Below are 16026 nucleotides of genomic sequence, written 5' to 3'. Positions count from 1 at the left end.
GTACATGAAACATTAACCACATTATAGATCTACCCTGAACTTCCTCATGAAAAGCTGCATTTTAATGTTTTTCCCCCTCAGACCAGCTTCAAACTGAAATGATAAAAAGAATGACATAGCTGCATTTTAAGGCAGTGATGTCTTTACAACCAGTGTTGCGTATGTAACCATAACCACATTTAACAATTTTCCCAGTAGAATTATAATATAATCTATTACCTTGTCAAGTGCTAAAAATGTACCTTGCATTTTTTATGCAGGTTGTTCTTATTTATACCATGGTTTTTTGAGTCCCGGAAACTACCAGGAGGGCAAAAGTTCAATCAGTGACACAATTTAATATCCAAGGGTGTGTGAACTAATTTGCATATAATGGGAGGGAGACAAAGAAACAGGTCATAATCCAAAAATATTTCATGAACTGCTCACTGCCCACCCCACTTTTAAACCATATATCACCCATTTTCATATTACTTGGAAAGAGAAAAGCAACAAACGAAATGTACCTTTTCTTGAGCATTAGAAGTAATCCCAAAGTTCAGTCCCCAGCTACTGAAATGAGAATTGCATTTGACACGCAGGTTGTTGTGGCACAAATGAAAGTGAGAGTAGAGAGATCATAATGTGCAACATGACTTGAACATTGCCCAGGAAAACCTAAGGATTAGTTACATATTAATCATCCAGCTATTGTACAAATACCTTTGTTTGCAAGAACTCCCTCTGACACACATGAAACTGGTTTGTAACTGAGAAAATATGCTAGCAGAAACCACCTGTCATTATGATGGGTAGCTTGTGTTTGAACAGAGAGCTTTCTGGGCCTGTGTGCACATTTGCAAATTGCAGACACTGTGCTGTGGCTCTCCGCATGTTGCAGCAGTACAACTTTCATCAGTTCCGGCCAGTATGGATGATGATGAGAGTAGTTCAGGAACACTTAGAAGAACACAGGTTAGTTACCTAAGGGGTCCCTTTTTCTAAGGATTGGAACTGCCCCCCCCCAACTCTTCAGATATGTTTTCCTCATGCCAAATTATACTCAGTAGTTTATCAAGTACATTAGGACATTTTTGATAACTTATTTTTTTAATTGATTAGGAGTAATATTATATGGAGGGCTGGAAAAAGAGATTTAACTTGCCATTTTCTCACTGCAGCACTACAAATGTAGAAGGCACTGTTACTCCAAGGTCGTCTTCAAACTTACTCACCTGCCAGGAAAACACTGTCCCTGACTGACCATGCCTGAGGCATGAATGCTTTCTTGTGCCCTCAGAGACTGCCTGGCTTGGGCAGATGCAGCCAACCAGCCCAGGACAAGGAAACCCATGAAGTAGAAGCCAGGACAGCATCAAACAACATTCTATTGTTATCTTCACTAATATATATGCATTTGTATTCACACTTTACCTCAGTGTTAGCATTTTTGTACACATTATTTGTCTGGAGAATTGCATGGCAAAATTTGGAGCAGTGTCAATTTCAAAGGATGCCCGTGCTGTGGTTCTGACATTGTTTCAGAAAGCATGGATTTGGTAGGTTCGCCTTTAAATACAATTTGAATTGAATTCTTCCCCCATTCCTAGGCAGGAATCACTAGGCCAACGTGCTCCATGGCTGGCCTCTTCCATGCACCTTCTGCTTTCCCCTCATTATGCTTCCCATTCTCTCCTCCTTACCCCGACCTCTCCCCAATTCTCCCCTCACTCCTTTATTTCTCACACATTTGTTCTCCCAATCCTCCACTTCCTAATGTGCTGCTGCTGCTTCCCTCTGAGGCTCTGACTCCTCTGCCAGCAAAAAACATTGAGTGGGGAAGTGTTTTGTTTGCATTTTCTGGTGTTTACGTTGCTGGTTCCCCCTAAGCAGCTCCCCTCCATTTAAAAAAGGAAGTGTTTCTTTAAAAGGAGGTTATCTCTTTGCTTGCTTCCCGCCCCACTCCCTGTGATAAAAAGGCAGTGATTAGTTGGACGGGGGCTTTGAGGGGGGCTGCTTCTGTGCCACAATAGGAAAATGGAAGGTGGGAAATTTAACTGGCCACCTTATGATGAATGGGAGGTTGGGTCATTGTGCCTAAACTGCTACCTATCCTAAAACGTTTACCTCAGAGTGCCACTATACCCGAATGGGTGAGTTCTGCATTATACCAAACCTCGAAAGTGATTCCTGCTTTTGTGGCATGAGAATGAGGGGGAGGGGAGCTTGTCAGTAAACAGTGCAATCAAATGTGTGTCTACCCACACACTTCCCACACTATTTTGGTCATCGCTGCTGGAGAGGCGTGTGTGGCAAAACTGATATTGCCCTATTACGATAAACAAAGGTGGGAAACTATTGGACCGCTCATAGAGTGGTAGTGCTGAATGGTCGGGTTATCGAGAACCCCACCATTAAGTTCAGCAAGTTGTCCCTCTACTGTGAAGATGGCATGCATCTTTCCAATGCAGGAAATGATGTTTGGCTGGGTGATATAATTGATGGCATTAGGAATTTGTTGCAGGTGTGAGGGTATTGGCCACAAACCTTTTGGCTCAAGTGGCGGATAGGCATTGGAATATTTCTGGAGAAGAGAAGAGGGGAGGTAGCATCATCACCTGCCCCGCATATTGAAGGGTATTCGATTAAAGGATTCGGGGGGGCTGTCTGAAGCCTAGGGAGGTTGGGGCCTAAGGAACGACCCCTATCAGTGACCCCCGGGGGAGCTCCTAGTTGATGTGCATCAGCAGGACTCCCCCTACTGGTGGTTAACCCTTCCTGGACTTCCTGCAGATGGGCTGGAGTCAGGTATAGTCAGTTAGATCCAATGCCTAAACCAATATCGCTCATCATCTGTAACCAATAAAGTTGTTGCCTTTTTTAGCCCATTAACCTTAAATAGTTGTGTCTTTATTCATCCATGGGGGGGGCGGGACCTTGCCACACAATGAGGAGGAGGGGGAGCTTGTCAGTAAACAGTGCAAGCAACTGTGTATCTATCCACAAGTAAGCAGTGCTGAATTCAATGGGGCTTACTCCCAGGAAAGTCAGGGATTCCCAAACGGTGGGGTCAATGTTGCCAGCCTTCATGTCATGTTTGTAGACATCTTTGTAACTCAGAGTTGGTCTGTCAATGGACCTGGTGCCTGAAGACAGCTCCCCCCAGAGCACATCCTTAGAGATACTGCCATTTCCATTCTGTGGACCAAGCCAGCATAGATGTGCTTCAGGTTAAGAACTTTGCTTCAGGATAAGAACAGAAATCGGGCTTCAGCGGCGTGGCAGCAGTGGGAGGCCCTATTAGCTTAAGTGGTGCTTCAGGTTAAGAACAGTTTCAGGTTAAGAACGGACCTCCAGAATGAATTAAGTACTTAACCTGAGGTACCACTGTAAACTGCAGATCCGTATTAAGTGTACTGCTTCTGTTTCAAACTTTCATGCAAATTAGGAACATGGAATGGTGTGCTATGCACAAAGCATCTCATTCTGAAGCGTAGGAAATGCTGTGTGAGCAGCAGAAACCTCTGTCCAATTTGCACAAAGAGGAACTGCTGCTATATTTGTAATGATACTTCTGCTGGGGGTCTGCCTTTGCTGTGAGTATATTAAGGGTTAACAGGGAATCCATTTAAAGTGGAGTGATTTATAATATAATATAAAGAATCATGTTTATTTATCTAGCCAATTGGTGCTTGGAGCATTTTAAAAACTGCAATTATATAATAGTCGGGATTATAATGAAAAAAGAGTCACTCTTACAGAGTTGCTAAATTCCTTTCCCATCGTTGTCAGTCATCTAAGCACTGTGAGTGGAAATTCCAATAGTGCTACTGTAGTGAGGAGGTATTTAACAAAGAATGGGGAAAGTTTATAATTTATTTGAAAAGCTATTGTAAACAAATGCATACATTGGTAGGATTGACAGAAAACTTGTAATAACATTCTGAACTATGGATTGACAAAGGATTTATAAAAATAGTCATGATAGAGTTGCAGAGGGAGAAATCATTACATTAAGATCCACAATGAGGGGAGGGAAGTCAGAAGGGATTGTATGTTTTTGTTTTTAATTCATTTGTTTATGTAAAATAGAAAATACGAAAATAAAAAATATTTTTAAAAGTGCTACTGTAGAGATGGGATTTTGACTCTCCTCTCTTTGATCAAACACTCCAGTGTCATATTCCAAACTCCCCCAAAAGTTCATAATTTTAGTGCATAGTAATGGGAAAAAATAATGGGAAAATAAATGATATCACAGTATTTTTACATCATATATTGAGTTGTGATTTCAGAGTAATGTAAGTCTTTATTTGAGGTGCAAATCTAAATATTCTCAAGGATTCATGCATCTGAATGACACTGCTGCCTTTCAAAGAGGTCAAAATCAGTATTTTCTTACTACTTAAAAGCTTATTACAGTATGTTCACTTTTAAAGGTATTCATCTCACAAGGCAAGAGACTTGTCCCACCCCAGGTAAGGGTTGCTCTCATTGTTGATGTTGCCCTTTTTGCAAAAAAAAAAAAAATTCCATCTCACTGCTATTTCCACACCACCTCTTTGCCACTATTATCCTGTTAATATAGGTGTGGGAAGTTTGGGAAATGGGTGATACCTCCTTAAAAGGGTAACATGTGACTGTACCCTAAACAGACAGGAAAAACAGCTTTAGTTTTGTAAGGATTTTTTGTGTGTGTGCAAATAGCTCATCCAGTAGAAGTATATTTAAAGGGCCTTCCCTCTATGTAGATATTTAAAGGCAGCTAAGAACCAAACTAGATGTACACATGTTTAACAGACTGGCATACTTCTAATTTAGGCTAGAGGGGCTTGTTTATGAGCAGAATTATGTGGTGTAGCCATGCAGCGGTGTAGCATGGTGGGGCACGGGGGTGGTTGCCCCAGGCACAAAATTGTTAAGGACACAAAATTCCAACACCCGGTGCTGCTTCAATACAGCTGTGTGCTTCCTATCACTGGACTCCATTGAAAACGGCTTCTCCATGCAAACCAGAAGTGACCTCTGTAGAAAATGGAATGACTCTTCTTATCTCTGTGGCTGCGATCTCCTGGGTGATGTGGATGCCATTAGGCAGTTGATGGACAAGTGTACTCCATCTATTTCCATCCCTCTACATGGCCCTGGGCACTGGCAACCCATGCTATGCCACTAACTATGTGACCCTCTAACAGAGTGGGATCTGAATATATTACCTATCTAGGTTTTTGTGGAGCACAGCCAGTTCATCAAGCACACGCAGTACATACTGCTCTTATCCTTCTGGCTTGCACTCTTTATAAAGATTTGAGGAGTATGGTTATCACTCTATTATTGACCATTCCTGGTCACCCAACCACTGTTACAGTGTCCTTTCACTTGGCAGACCAAGATAAGCAGGAGACAGCAAAGGTTGCAAGGTTTTCAGCTCGGGCAATTAGAATAAGATCCATTATTTGACTATTTACCTTTATCCTCTGTATACCGCATTTTGTTTGTTTTATTGTGATGGCTGGTAAAGGTAAAGGGTAAAGGGACCCCTGACCATTAGGTCCAGTCGTGGCCGACTCTGGGGTTGCGGCGCTCATCTCGCTTTATTGGCCAAGGGAGCCAGTGTACAGCTTCCGGGTCATGTGGCCAGCATGACTAAGCCGCTTCTGGCGAACCAGAGCAGCGCACGGAAATGCCGTTTACCTTCCCGCCAGAGCGGTACCTATTTATCTACTTGCACTTTGACGTGCATTCGAACTGCTAGGTTGGCAGGAGCAGGGACTGAGCAACGGGAGCTCACTCCCGTCGCGGGGATTCAAACTGCCAACCTTCTGATCGGCAAGTCCTAGGCTCTGTGGTTTAACCCACAGCGCCACCCACGTCCCGTGATGGCTGGTGGCTGATGCAGATAAAGATTCATTCATTCATACTGCTGATGGCAGTGCAGGAGGTTATTAGAAACACGTGACTAGTTAGTATTGATTAATAAAAACTCTTGCACCATAGCTATAAAGGTGAATGCCAACATACTATTAGAGGAGTGCTAGTAATATCAGTTGTGTCCTAATTCAAGGTACACAATCATACTCATGTTTCATGATTTTTTTTAAAAAAAAATACCTAAGGTATTCACAAAACAACAGACTTGTCGCAACCCAGATAAGTGTTGCTCCCATTGTAGAACACAGGGAAAAGGAGTTTACCCTTCTGCCCCATCATGATCCCAATATCACTTAGAAGCAGCTGCTATTTGCATTAGAAGCTAATTTCCATTTGGTACGAATGGGAACTTTCTTCCTGATGCACATAGCAGCTCCAGAGGAATGTTTGGGAAGAGAAGAATGAGAGGAACTGCTCACCACAGTACAAATCCTGACTGGAGTCCCCATTGATTGGAATTTTGCAATTTCAAAACAATATGCTATATTGTGTTCAACAATATCATGAGTTGTCTGGAAAAAATATACACTGTCTTTAATGGATTCCTGACAAAGGAAATGGACTGAAAATTATAAACTAGTCAAACGCTACACAAACTTTCATATTTGTGTTCAATTTAGTGGGTTGTTTTCTCATTTCTACAGGTACGCTTACCAAACCAAACATATTTCTGGAAACCTCACCCAGTGATGAAGCAGATGAAGTTTTGGTTAAGTGTCAAATACCACCAGTCTCTCCTTTTACGAGAATTATTCTCTGTGAAGACGGGATAGAAATCAAAAGTCAGAAGCAAAAGGATGCAATATTTTTATATAAATTCTCTTATAAAATAGCAAGAGCAAGTACAAGACAGCTTTCTTGCATGTACCAGAACAAGGATAAAAACAACCAGGTGAATAATTCCTCTCCAAGTGATGCCAGGAACCTTTATGTTTCAGGTAAGAAAACTACAAATGAAATAGTTTTTATAGAAAACTGGTAATTTTCTTGGTGAATCAAGAATGGAAATTTTCTGTGGGGATACATTAATGCTACCCAAAATGCTTTGAGTTTATTTCCTCCAGGCTTCAACTACTTTGAGTGCTGTTGATTCCTCCTCCTCATTTCTGTTTTTTTTTTATTATTATTATTATTATTTAGAAAGGGGGACTTGGAGAACAGACTTCAATGAAGATTTCAGGATGCATGCAGGTAATTATGCTAATTATGCACTCTTCTCTCAAACTGAGCCATGGCAACCCTAGCTCCTTATTAGAAGGAATGATTGTAACAAGTAAAATGCCACAGCAAAGTATTTAAGGTAAACCTCGCCCCTAACATTAGGCTTATAGTGCTGTTTAGAGCTTGTGAGAAGGAAAAGGACACCTTTGTATTTCTTATCCTTCATAATGCTTAGGTTCAGCGGCAACAGCCCCTCCCTGCTACCCGCAGCCTTGCCTTTACTGCTGTTTATGTGGGAACAGTTTCTGCTAGTCATGGCAGCGTAATTCTCCCTACAGGATACTTTAAAGTGTTAGGGGCTCAAGAGGCTTTGACAGCCTCATGGTCCTGGAAGCCAATAAATAGTCTCAGTTCTCATTTCATGTTTTATAAAAAATATACCCACTTCTGCACACCTGGGAAGTCCCAGAGTGCACTGAAGCCACTACTTTAAATGTGGATGGCCCTGTTTCACTTTCAAAATGTGTAGTTTGAAGTTCAAATACAAAACAATGACAATGATAATACTTTAACAAGCCGAGTAGGAAATGAATCCATTCTTAACCTCAAATAAAGTGGCTCTAGTAACAGATAAACACATATACCCTACCAACAATATCCAACAAGTCCACAGGTCACATACACGTTAGAGCTGCTCATTGTAAATCTTACATAAGCACATAAGCTGGATTTCACCAGCTGTTTAGCTGAAGCCTTCTTAGTTACTGGGTGTGCAGCATGTCATGATACCATAGAGCAAAGGTGAAGAAAATAAAAGTTCTGAAGGAACCCTTGAGAACCGTATATCTGAAAGATGGATGGTAAAAAGGGGAAGTTACTGGAAAGTCTTACACCACAACAAAAGACAGAGTGTTTTTAGAAGCAGAGATTTAAATATACTAGTAAACTGTAAGAGAGTGGCACAGCTAAATCTGTCATACGGGTATAAATCAGCCTCCCCTAACCTGATAGCCTTCAGAAGATGTTGGATGAAAGCTCCCATCATCAGTGAAGTTAACCTGGCACCATCATTAACATCCATTTGTTTTTGGGATAGAACTATTGACCCAGGTATTTGATAGAGTCTTATGATTCTGCTGTTTATTGATTGTAAATGTGTGTGCTGCTTAAGTTCTTGCTTATGTTTTATTGGGTCTGTTCTATGGCTTATTGAATTTTCAGTAAATGGGGTAAACATTTGGATTGGATCAAGAGTAATTTAGTTGCACTTCCCATTGAAACTAGTGAGACTAATAATGACTGTCACATGGATTTAAATGGGAAATAAGTGTGACTAATGCACAATCCTATTAATGTCTACTGAGACGTGTCATTAATTTATTGAGGTTTACTTCTAGGTAAGTAGGTATAGGAATGCAACCTAAGTTAGTCAGCAACTAACCCATTATGTTCAGTACCTCCTGAGCAAAAAGCACAAAGGGCATTTCTTTCGTCCAGCTGCTCTAAATGATATTGTAATAAATGTGAATCATTTTTAACACCTTGGCTGATCTTCAAATATGCAGTAACCCATATGTGATTATACCTTTGCAAGCACCATAGAAATGGAGTGAATTCTCAGCTACAGCAGAAGTGGTAAGAAATGCAATTACATCTTTCACATTTATAAAGTTATCCACTTTTATCCAATTAACAGGTACCTCAAATAATGCCGGTTCCTTAGGTAAGTGAGTTTTACTCTAAAACCCAAATGCCACAGGACTCTTGCTGTAAGCTTTCTTTGGCTATCTGATGAATTGATGTTCCATCACTGGGTGAAGATGCAAAAGTCCCATGAATCACAGAGCCCAGCAGGCACTGCTATCTATTCCAGGGCTCCTGAAAGCCACTGAGAAGACCCTATGCCGAATCCCTTATGCAATGATATTCTAGCAGGAAGAATAGGAAGGGATGATTCTCATCTCAAAAGGAAAGAAATTATATAGGTCATTTTGAAGCCATAGATTATACAGTCATACCTCGAGTTGAATGTGCTTTGGGTTGAGCGCGTTCGAGTTGCGCTCTGCGGCAACCCGGAAGTAATGGAGTGTGTTACTTCCTCTTTTTTTATAATAATTTTTATTGAGATTTAAGATCACCCACCAACACCCACCAACACCAATAAAACATCAAATCTTATTACATATATCCGTAGAGCTGTTGACTTCCGTCCTTCCCTTCCATCAGTTTTCCTATTCTATTCTATAGTTCACAGTTTCTTTGATTAGATATTGCAACATGACATAAGATTTACTTCAATCCTGTCAACGTTTTCAAATTTGTACAGTTCTCACTTATATAAATCAAAAATTTACACCGTTCTTTTTGGTACTTTGTCTCCTCCTGATTGCGAATTCTGTGTGTCAATTTAGCCATCTCAGCATATTCAACCAGCTTTATCTGCCATTCGCCTATTATCGGCATCTCCTGTTGCTTCCACTTTTGAGCTATTAGAACTCTAGCTGCTGTTGTTGCGTACAGATATATCTGGAGCGTGTTACTTCCGAGTTTTGCCGCTCGCGCATGCGCAGATGCTCAAAATGATGTCATGCCCATGCATGGAAGTGGCCAAATGCAACCCGCGCACGCGCAGACGCGCCGTCGCATCTTGCATTCCATTCAGGATGTGAACGGGGCTCCAGAACGGATCCCGGTCGCATCCCGAGGTACCACTGTAAAACCTAAGTGATCAGAGACTAGAAGATTGGTTGGCTGACATCCTGTTTCTTATAAATTTGTAAAAGGCAATACAAATTGAAAAGTAAAAAAAAGAGAGAGAGAGAGAATTTTTGTATAACCCATCTGCTTTCAATTCACAGGTTTTGAAATTTCCTTAGGTAAGTAGTTTTTAATCTATTCTAGGGTTGAATGTGGCCATATGCCCTTTGAGGCAACTTTTTGAGGGTCACATGCCATTGGTGGGTGAAACCAGAAGCAAAAGTGGGCAGAACAACACATTTGGATTTTATCTTTCTATGCACACACACCTGACTCTACAACCAAGGCAGATAAGAAGCATTAGAGTTCAGTAATACATTCCAGGCAGCCAAGAATCACTCAGGATGATGCAAAGCAGGGCTGGTGAGGGTTGTGGCCTGGGGAACACCCCTAGGGCTAGACATTTAGCCCTTGCACCTGAGGTTTCCCCAACCCAAAGCCTAGTACATCTATTACTTGTTACCAGACTTTTGCTTGCAAACCTCCTTGTTGATCCCATGAGTTGCTCTGTTGTAAGTTCCACAGCAGCAGACACACTGTATCATAACCATGTTTCAGTGGGCATGTCTGAAATCACAATGATCAAACTGTGGGTACTCCATGCCACAGTTCTTGTGAACTGCCCTGAGATCTTTTGATGAAGGGAAGTATATAAATCTAACAAATGAAAATAAAAACTTATTTTTAGCAATTCAGACTTTCAGGGTTTACTATCATTGAATGTTGCTTGATGTATCCACCTTTACTATGCATGCACCATTGTATAACATGTTTCCTTTTGCTGTCTTAGTTTTTCCATCCTTTTGAATAAAGTGGGTTGATGCATGCATTTTTTTTCCCTGCCCTTAGCATTAGGATTTGGAATTACAACTGCTTCCATCTTTATCTGTGCTGCACTGTTTTATGTGCTGGAGAAAAGAGGTAATGATCAAGCAAAATATAGCAATCATAATTAAAACTAATTACTAAAATGAGTCCTTTGCAATCCTGCCTTGCTAAGATTTATGTTACAACCAACTTACTTCAGTATAGTCTTATTGCACAGTCTGTTTCTCTGACAGTGGTGGATGTGGGTGATGCCTCTGACATGACACTGTGCACACATTCATCTTATTGCTTGATTCTCCTGGATGGGCAACATATGCATAATAATGTTCCGGCATGCTGTCTGCATGTCCACTCCAGCAATCACACTGCAAGGTGTGTGCACATATAATGAACAAATGTCATGTTGAAGCAATGACCGCTACTGTCCCTGATATTGGAGGAACAAGTGGGATGATGTCCCAGGGAGGGGCAAGTTTTGAATAGCTGTCCAGAACTTTCCCCATTTATGTCTGCCGCCTTATGGTTCAATGTGTCTTATAATTGTGGTGTTACGTCATAGCAGCTATGAAGAGATTGATCTAACATGATCCAATGTACACTGTATCTCTCTCTCAGGTATAATCCAATGGAGAGCAACCAGGTAGGTGTAATGAGACTTTAATAATTATGCCTTCAATTCAGTAAAGTGTGATTCTATATGCAGGAAATATAGTAAAGCACCTTTGTTCTTTAGAACAGCATATTCTGGGCAACAATTTCTTTTCTGGATATCGGTCATGCCTAAACTTGCTTCATATCGTAACTGGAACTACTGTAATGCTTTCATATCTTCTCCTGGGTTAAATAGAAATTAGGGTACTCATTTGCAAGCAGAGACAACTTCCTCTATTCCTCACAGTAATAAAATTGGAGAAGAAGTAGCAAAACTTGATGGGTAAATTCAGACAGTCATTTATCAAGTAGTAATGTTGTACGGCACTATATCTAATCATATTTTTAAAAATGAGTTAATATAGTGAAGCGCCTGCTCTTTAAAGAAGGGTCAGACAAGATGTTGTATGGGGGCAGTTTGTTCTCCACTTGAGCTGGGGCTCTTAAGTTTCTTTCCACTCTTTAATACTTGTTTTGTGAGCACAACATCCATAGGTAGATTTAGGGAAGTGTGGGAAGCTGATTCTCCATGGGAAGAGAGAGAATTTGGCTTTAAATGAAGTTGCCTGCTGGAATGTTATTGCAAGATACATTAAGATACCACTGTATTGGTACCTCGGGTTAAGTGCTTAATTCATTCCGGAGGTCCATTCTGAACCTGAAACTGTTCTTAACCTGAAGCACCACTTTAGCTAATGGGGCCTCCCGCTGCCACCGGAGCAAAATTTCTGTTCTCATCCTGAAGCAAAGTTCTTAACCCGAGGTACTATTTCTCGGTTAGCGGAGTCTGTAACCTGAAGCGTATGTAACCCAAGGTACCACTGTACTGCTTGATTGTAGAAAAAACCTCAAAGCAGTTTACAAAAGAGATAAAACAATAAAATTTACAGCAATAATTTAAAGTATACAAAAAGTTAAAACAGTAATAGATTGAAGCTAATTAAGACACACATCAGCTCTCTAAACTTTTTATGTCTGTCCACATACACATTTGAAACAAGAGAACTTCTCTCTGCCCCTCCAGCTTTATATATCTCACAAATCTTTGCTTTCCACAGACATCCAGAAAGAGAAAACCAAACACGTAAGGATATGCTTTATCATCTCTTTCTTTCTCTTCCTCTATTGTCTAGATTGAAGCATATGGTCAAGTGATGTGAGGTCTGACACTTGCTCGCAAGCAAGCAAGCCAGCTGAATCTACTGTGCATTTCCCTTATGTCCTCATGTTGCAAAGGCAAGCATGAACAGGCAGAATTGTGTGGTAGGGAGCTGTGGCCCTCCAGGTGTTGCTCTCTGATCATTGACCATGCTGAACTGGATTGATGCAAGCTGGTGTTCAACCATGTCAGGAGAGCCAAAACCTGCCCTAATAAGCTTGTGAGCCCTCCTTCCCACTACCACTTCCCTCTCTCATGAGAAAAAGGAGCTAACATGGAGTGGGAAAGAGCATGGCTCCTATATTTGATATCCCCACCCCTTCCAATGTGGCCAGTACATGCCAAATTGAGGAGGGCCTGCTCTTTAAAATCCAAACATGGTAGAGCATCCTTCCTTGAATTAGTGTCCCATCACTGTACTCCTGTATCCCTATCATCCCTGTTACAATCTAGGCTGAGGGGGAAATGAGATTAGACACCACTGTTTGGGCAGGGTCAAAGATTATGTTTTATAGTTTTCATCCTAACTATTACTGCTAAACCCCAGTATTGCTTTTCTCCCCAGAAGGACAACCAGTTAGTTCACTGAATGATGAATCAGAGCAGAATCCCTTGCATGTTTACTCAGACATAAGCCTCAGTCCGGTCAGTGGGATTTACTGCCAGGTGAGTATGCATAATGTTGCAGTCTTGGTGAATTGCAGAGCAATTCTCATCAGACTGATCCCCCAAACCTATAACAGTATTTTTCAGACCATTTGATACATCGTGGGTACTTCCATATGTTTCCATCTCTTTTAGGCCCAAACTGGATTTGACTGAGCAGCTACATTTGTTTATGACATGCATCTACACATTCACATAAAAACGGTGGATGTTTAATTTTTACAACTCTTGTGAATTTAGGTTGTGATCCTGTGTGCACTTACCTGTTGTCCATCCCCACTTGGGACGTGTATAGGATTGCATTCCAAATATGCATGCTGGCATGCTCCTGTCTGCTGGTGATAGTTTACCTCTCACTGGTTACTCCTCCTGTATGTCTCCCCCACCCCCAACTCACACATACCACTTGGTGCGTTTCATGGTTTTCAAAGAGGAGAGCACTAATATAATCTGTCACTTTTCCCCCCAAGGCAGAGGCACCCAAAGGAATTTTGCATCGAGCCTATAGCCATGTAAGCTTTAAGAAGAGACAGGAAGCTCATCCTGCTCTGGGAAGGTTCTATGAGGTCAGTATATACTCAGAGCATTCATCTTGTATCTATATGTATGCATTTTTTAGCCCAATTTATTTTTGAATAGCTGTGTGTTGATCTCGGAAAGATCCGTATACAATGCTTTGCAGGTGTTGCAGTGCCTGGCCTTTACTTGCCCCACACCTGACGTTATATATGATGTCAGGTGTACGGCATATGGGGAGGACTTGGGGGCCTAATAGGCCCATGGACAAGAGATTCGCTAATCCTGTTATATCCTATTGTGAATATCTCTAATGGAGTCAGTGCAAAGTCGGTGTGTGGGAATCACATGCTGATGTTTTATCCACATGCTTGACATTTCATTTATTCATATGAATGACAGAATTTTATTTTGTATTTTTGTTTTCTGTTTTGCTTCCTAGGAAGAAGTATGATTCCCAGATGTGGGGCTTAAATAACACAAACTATTCCAAAACCTAAATCTCAACATCCTGAAAAGTATTTTCATTTCTACTGCATGGAAGATTCTGCATATTGAACTTATGCATGCAAAGATTACCAATTCTTTACAACAGATTCTGTGAGGCTTCTCACAGTTTTTGAAGTTTTCATGTTGTTCATTATACAGATTCATTATGTTAACAAGGTTTGTCATAACCTTAAGTAATATAATTGTTCAATTAAAATTATTTTGATTTGGGCTTGTTGGTGTGTTTCTTCAAAAAAATTGAGTGCTCAAGCTCCACCTACCCCCCCCCCTCACCCTACCTCCACATAGAATAACCAGACAGGACAACATATTTGGGGGCAAATAAGGCCATGACTTTATTGATTACAGATGTAGAGGTTTGGTGTAGGCATTGAGTATAACTGTTGACTTCCAGCCCAGGAGGGGAGTCCTATGACATACATCAAATAGGAATACTGCCGTGGGATCGCCAATTTGAGAAGTGCTGTGGCCCAAGCCCCCACCTGGACCTCTGGACAGAAGCAAGTCCTCCCAGATCCCTTTAACAGCATACCCTTTCCTTCGGAGGGGTAGGCAAAGGTTACAACCTCCCCTCCAGCCAAGACAAAGATTTATTTGATGCCTAAATTGCCATTGTTGTTGTTGTTTAGTCGTTTAGTCGTGTCTGACTCTTTGTGACCCCATGAACCAGAGCACGCCAGGCACTCTTGTCTTCCACTGCCTCCCGCAGAAGTAGGTGAAAACCAAAAAACGGGAGACAATTGGCCTGGTAGGAGAATTCCTGCCCAGCTTCGAAAACAGAAACCAACAATATCCAAGTACCAAACAAGCTTAATAATGGTGGGGAGGTAAATCTGGTGGTCCATCCCCCCAGGAATGTCCTGCTTCCAAGCCTGCTTGTGATTGTCTGAATTTTCAGGCAGGCTTGGATTCCAACCAGTGGAGAGAGCAGATAGGCTTCTCCACCAGCAGGAGACTACTGTAAGAGGTATCCATCAGAGGATCTCATTGGGGGCAGCAGAGCCATCCTGCAAAGCCACCGCTTACCAGTTCAAGGGCTCAAGTGCCGTTCTACCTCATAAGCAGCTAGTACACCTTGGGCTGTGCTCACATTTCCATTTTACCTGCTCTAAAGAACCCTTTGGTGGTGGCACAATGAGGCATATCTCCAGTAGGAAAGCCCATAAGAACTTGAAATTGTGTGCTCTTGACAGATGCCATTTCTCAATCTCAGGATCTAAGAATAATGTAGTTGTGTACATCAAATGTTTGTAGATGTGTGTCATGGTCCGGTCTATGGGTGATTGAAGTCCCAGCTGAGGATGTCAGGACCAGGGGCAAGATGGCAGGGTGGGAGCAGGAATGAGAGTCCAGAAGCCGGGGGTCCGAGGGTCAGGAAGCAAGGAGTCACAAAGTCATGGGTCCAAGGATCAAGAAGCAGGGAGTCAGGAAGCTGGGGTCCAGGGATCAGGAAGCAAGAAGCCCAAGCCAGGAAATGTGTTGCTGTGGGAAAGAGCCAAAGGGAAATGCTGACCTTATATCCCTTCCTGACTCTTGCCACCAAGTGCAGTGAGTTACCAAGCAGCCTCACCTGTGCGGCCACGCCTTCCTCTCCAGAACAAACTTAGGAAGGCCCCAGTCCTGCAAAGTCCTACTGGTCACGGGGCCTGGCTTCTGTACACACTCCTGACAATGTGACATGAAAGCTGCCAACATGAACCCAACCACATAGGAATCCCTTTCAGATGACCACAGTGCCTGGAGACAGTCAGGTTGTGCATCCACAGCAGTGACCAGAGGAGGAATAGCCACTAGGAGGAGCACAGAGAGAATAAACGCCATGGAGCCTCTACAGCAGCACAACCGCAGGAAGCAGAAGTAGGGTAGAA

At 41.9% G+C, this 16026-nt stretch overlaps 2 protein-coding genes across 4 annotated transcripts in view; one reads left to right on the top strand and one right to left on the bottom strand.

Moving 5' to 3' along the window:
• The window catches only part of LOC310829686 (butyrophilin subfamily 3 member A1-like), a 35259-nt gene extending 34594 nt beyond the window's left edge, over window positions 1–665 (bottom strand). For all 3 annotated transcript variants that reach the window (XM_083708416.1, XM_083708417.1, XM_083708418.1), the window contains exon 1: window positions 507–665. The gene's annotated coding sequence lies outside the window, so the exon portion shown is untranslated. The remainder of the gene's footprint in view (window positions 1–506) is intronic.
• A 2710-nt stretch (window positions 666–3375) lies between these two features.
• Window positions 3376–14308, top strand: LOC310830478 (uncharacterized protein). The gene is made up of 12 exons (XM_083710256.1): window positions 3376–3575; window positions 4419–4457; window positions 6555–6848; window positions 7051–7144; window positions 8682–8794; window positions 9930–9947; window positions 10678–10749; window positions 11272–11296; window positions 12366–12391; window positions 13032–13132; window positions 13603–13698; window positions 14091–14308. Exons 1-12 carry the CDS (start codon window positions 3545–3547, stop codon window positions 14100–14102), a joined length of 921 nt encoding a protein of 306 aa, XP_083566382.1. The 5' UTR covers window positions 3376–3544; the 3' UTR covers window positions 14103–14308.
• The last annotated feature ends 1718 nt before the right edge of the window (window positions 14309–16026 follow it).

Source organism: Podarcis gaigeae (assembly GCF_964106915.1).
Source record: "Podarcis gaigeae genome assembly, chromosome: 13".
Lineage (NCBI taxonomy): Eukaryota > Metazoa > Chordata > Lepidosauria > Squamata > Lacertidae > Podarcis > Podarcis gaigeae.
The sequence above is the reverse complement of the archived record's forward strand: the minus strand, read 5'-3'. Positions and strand labels throughout refer to the sequence as shown.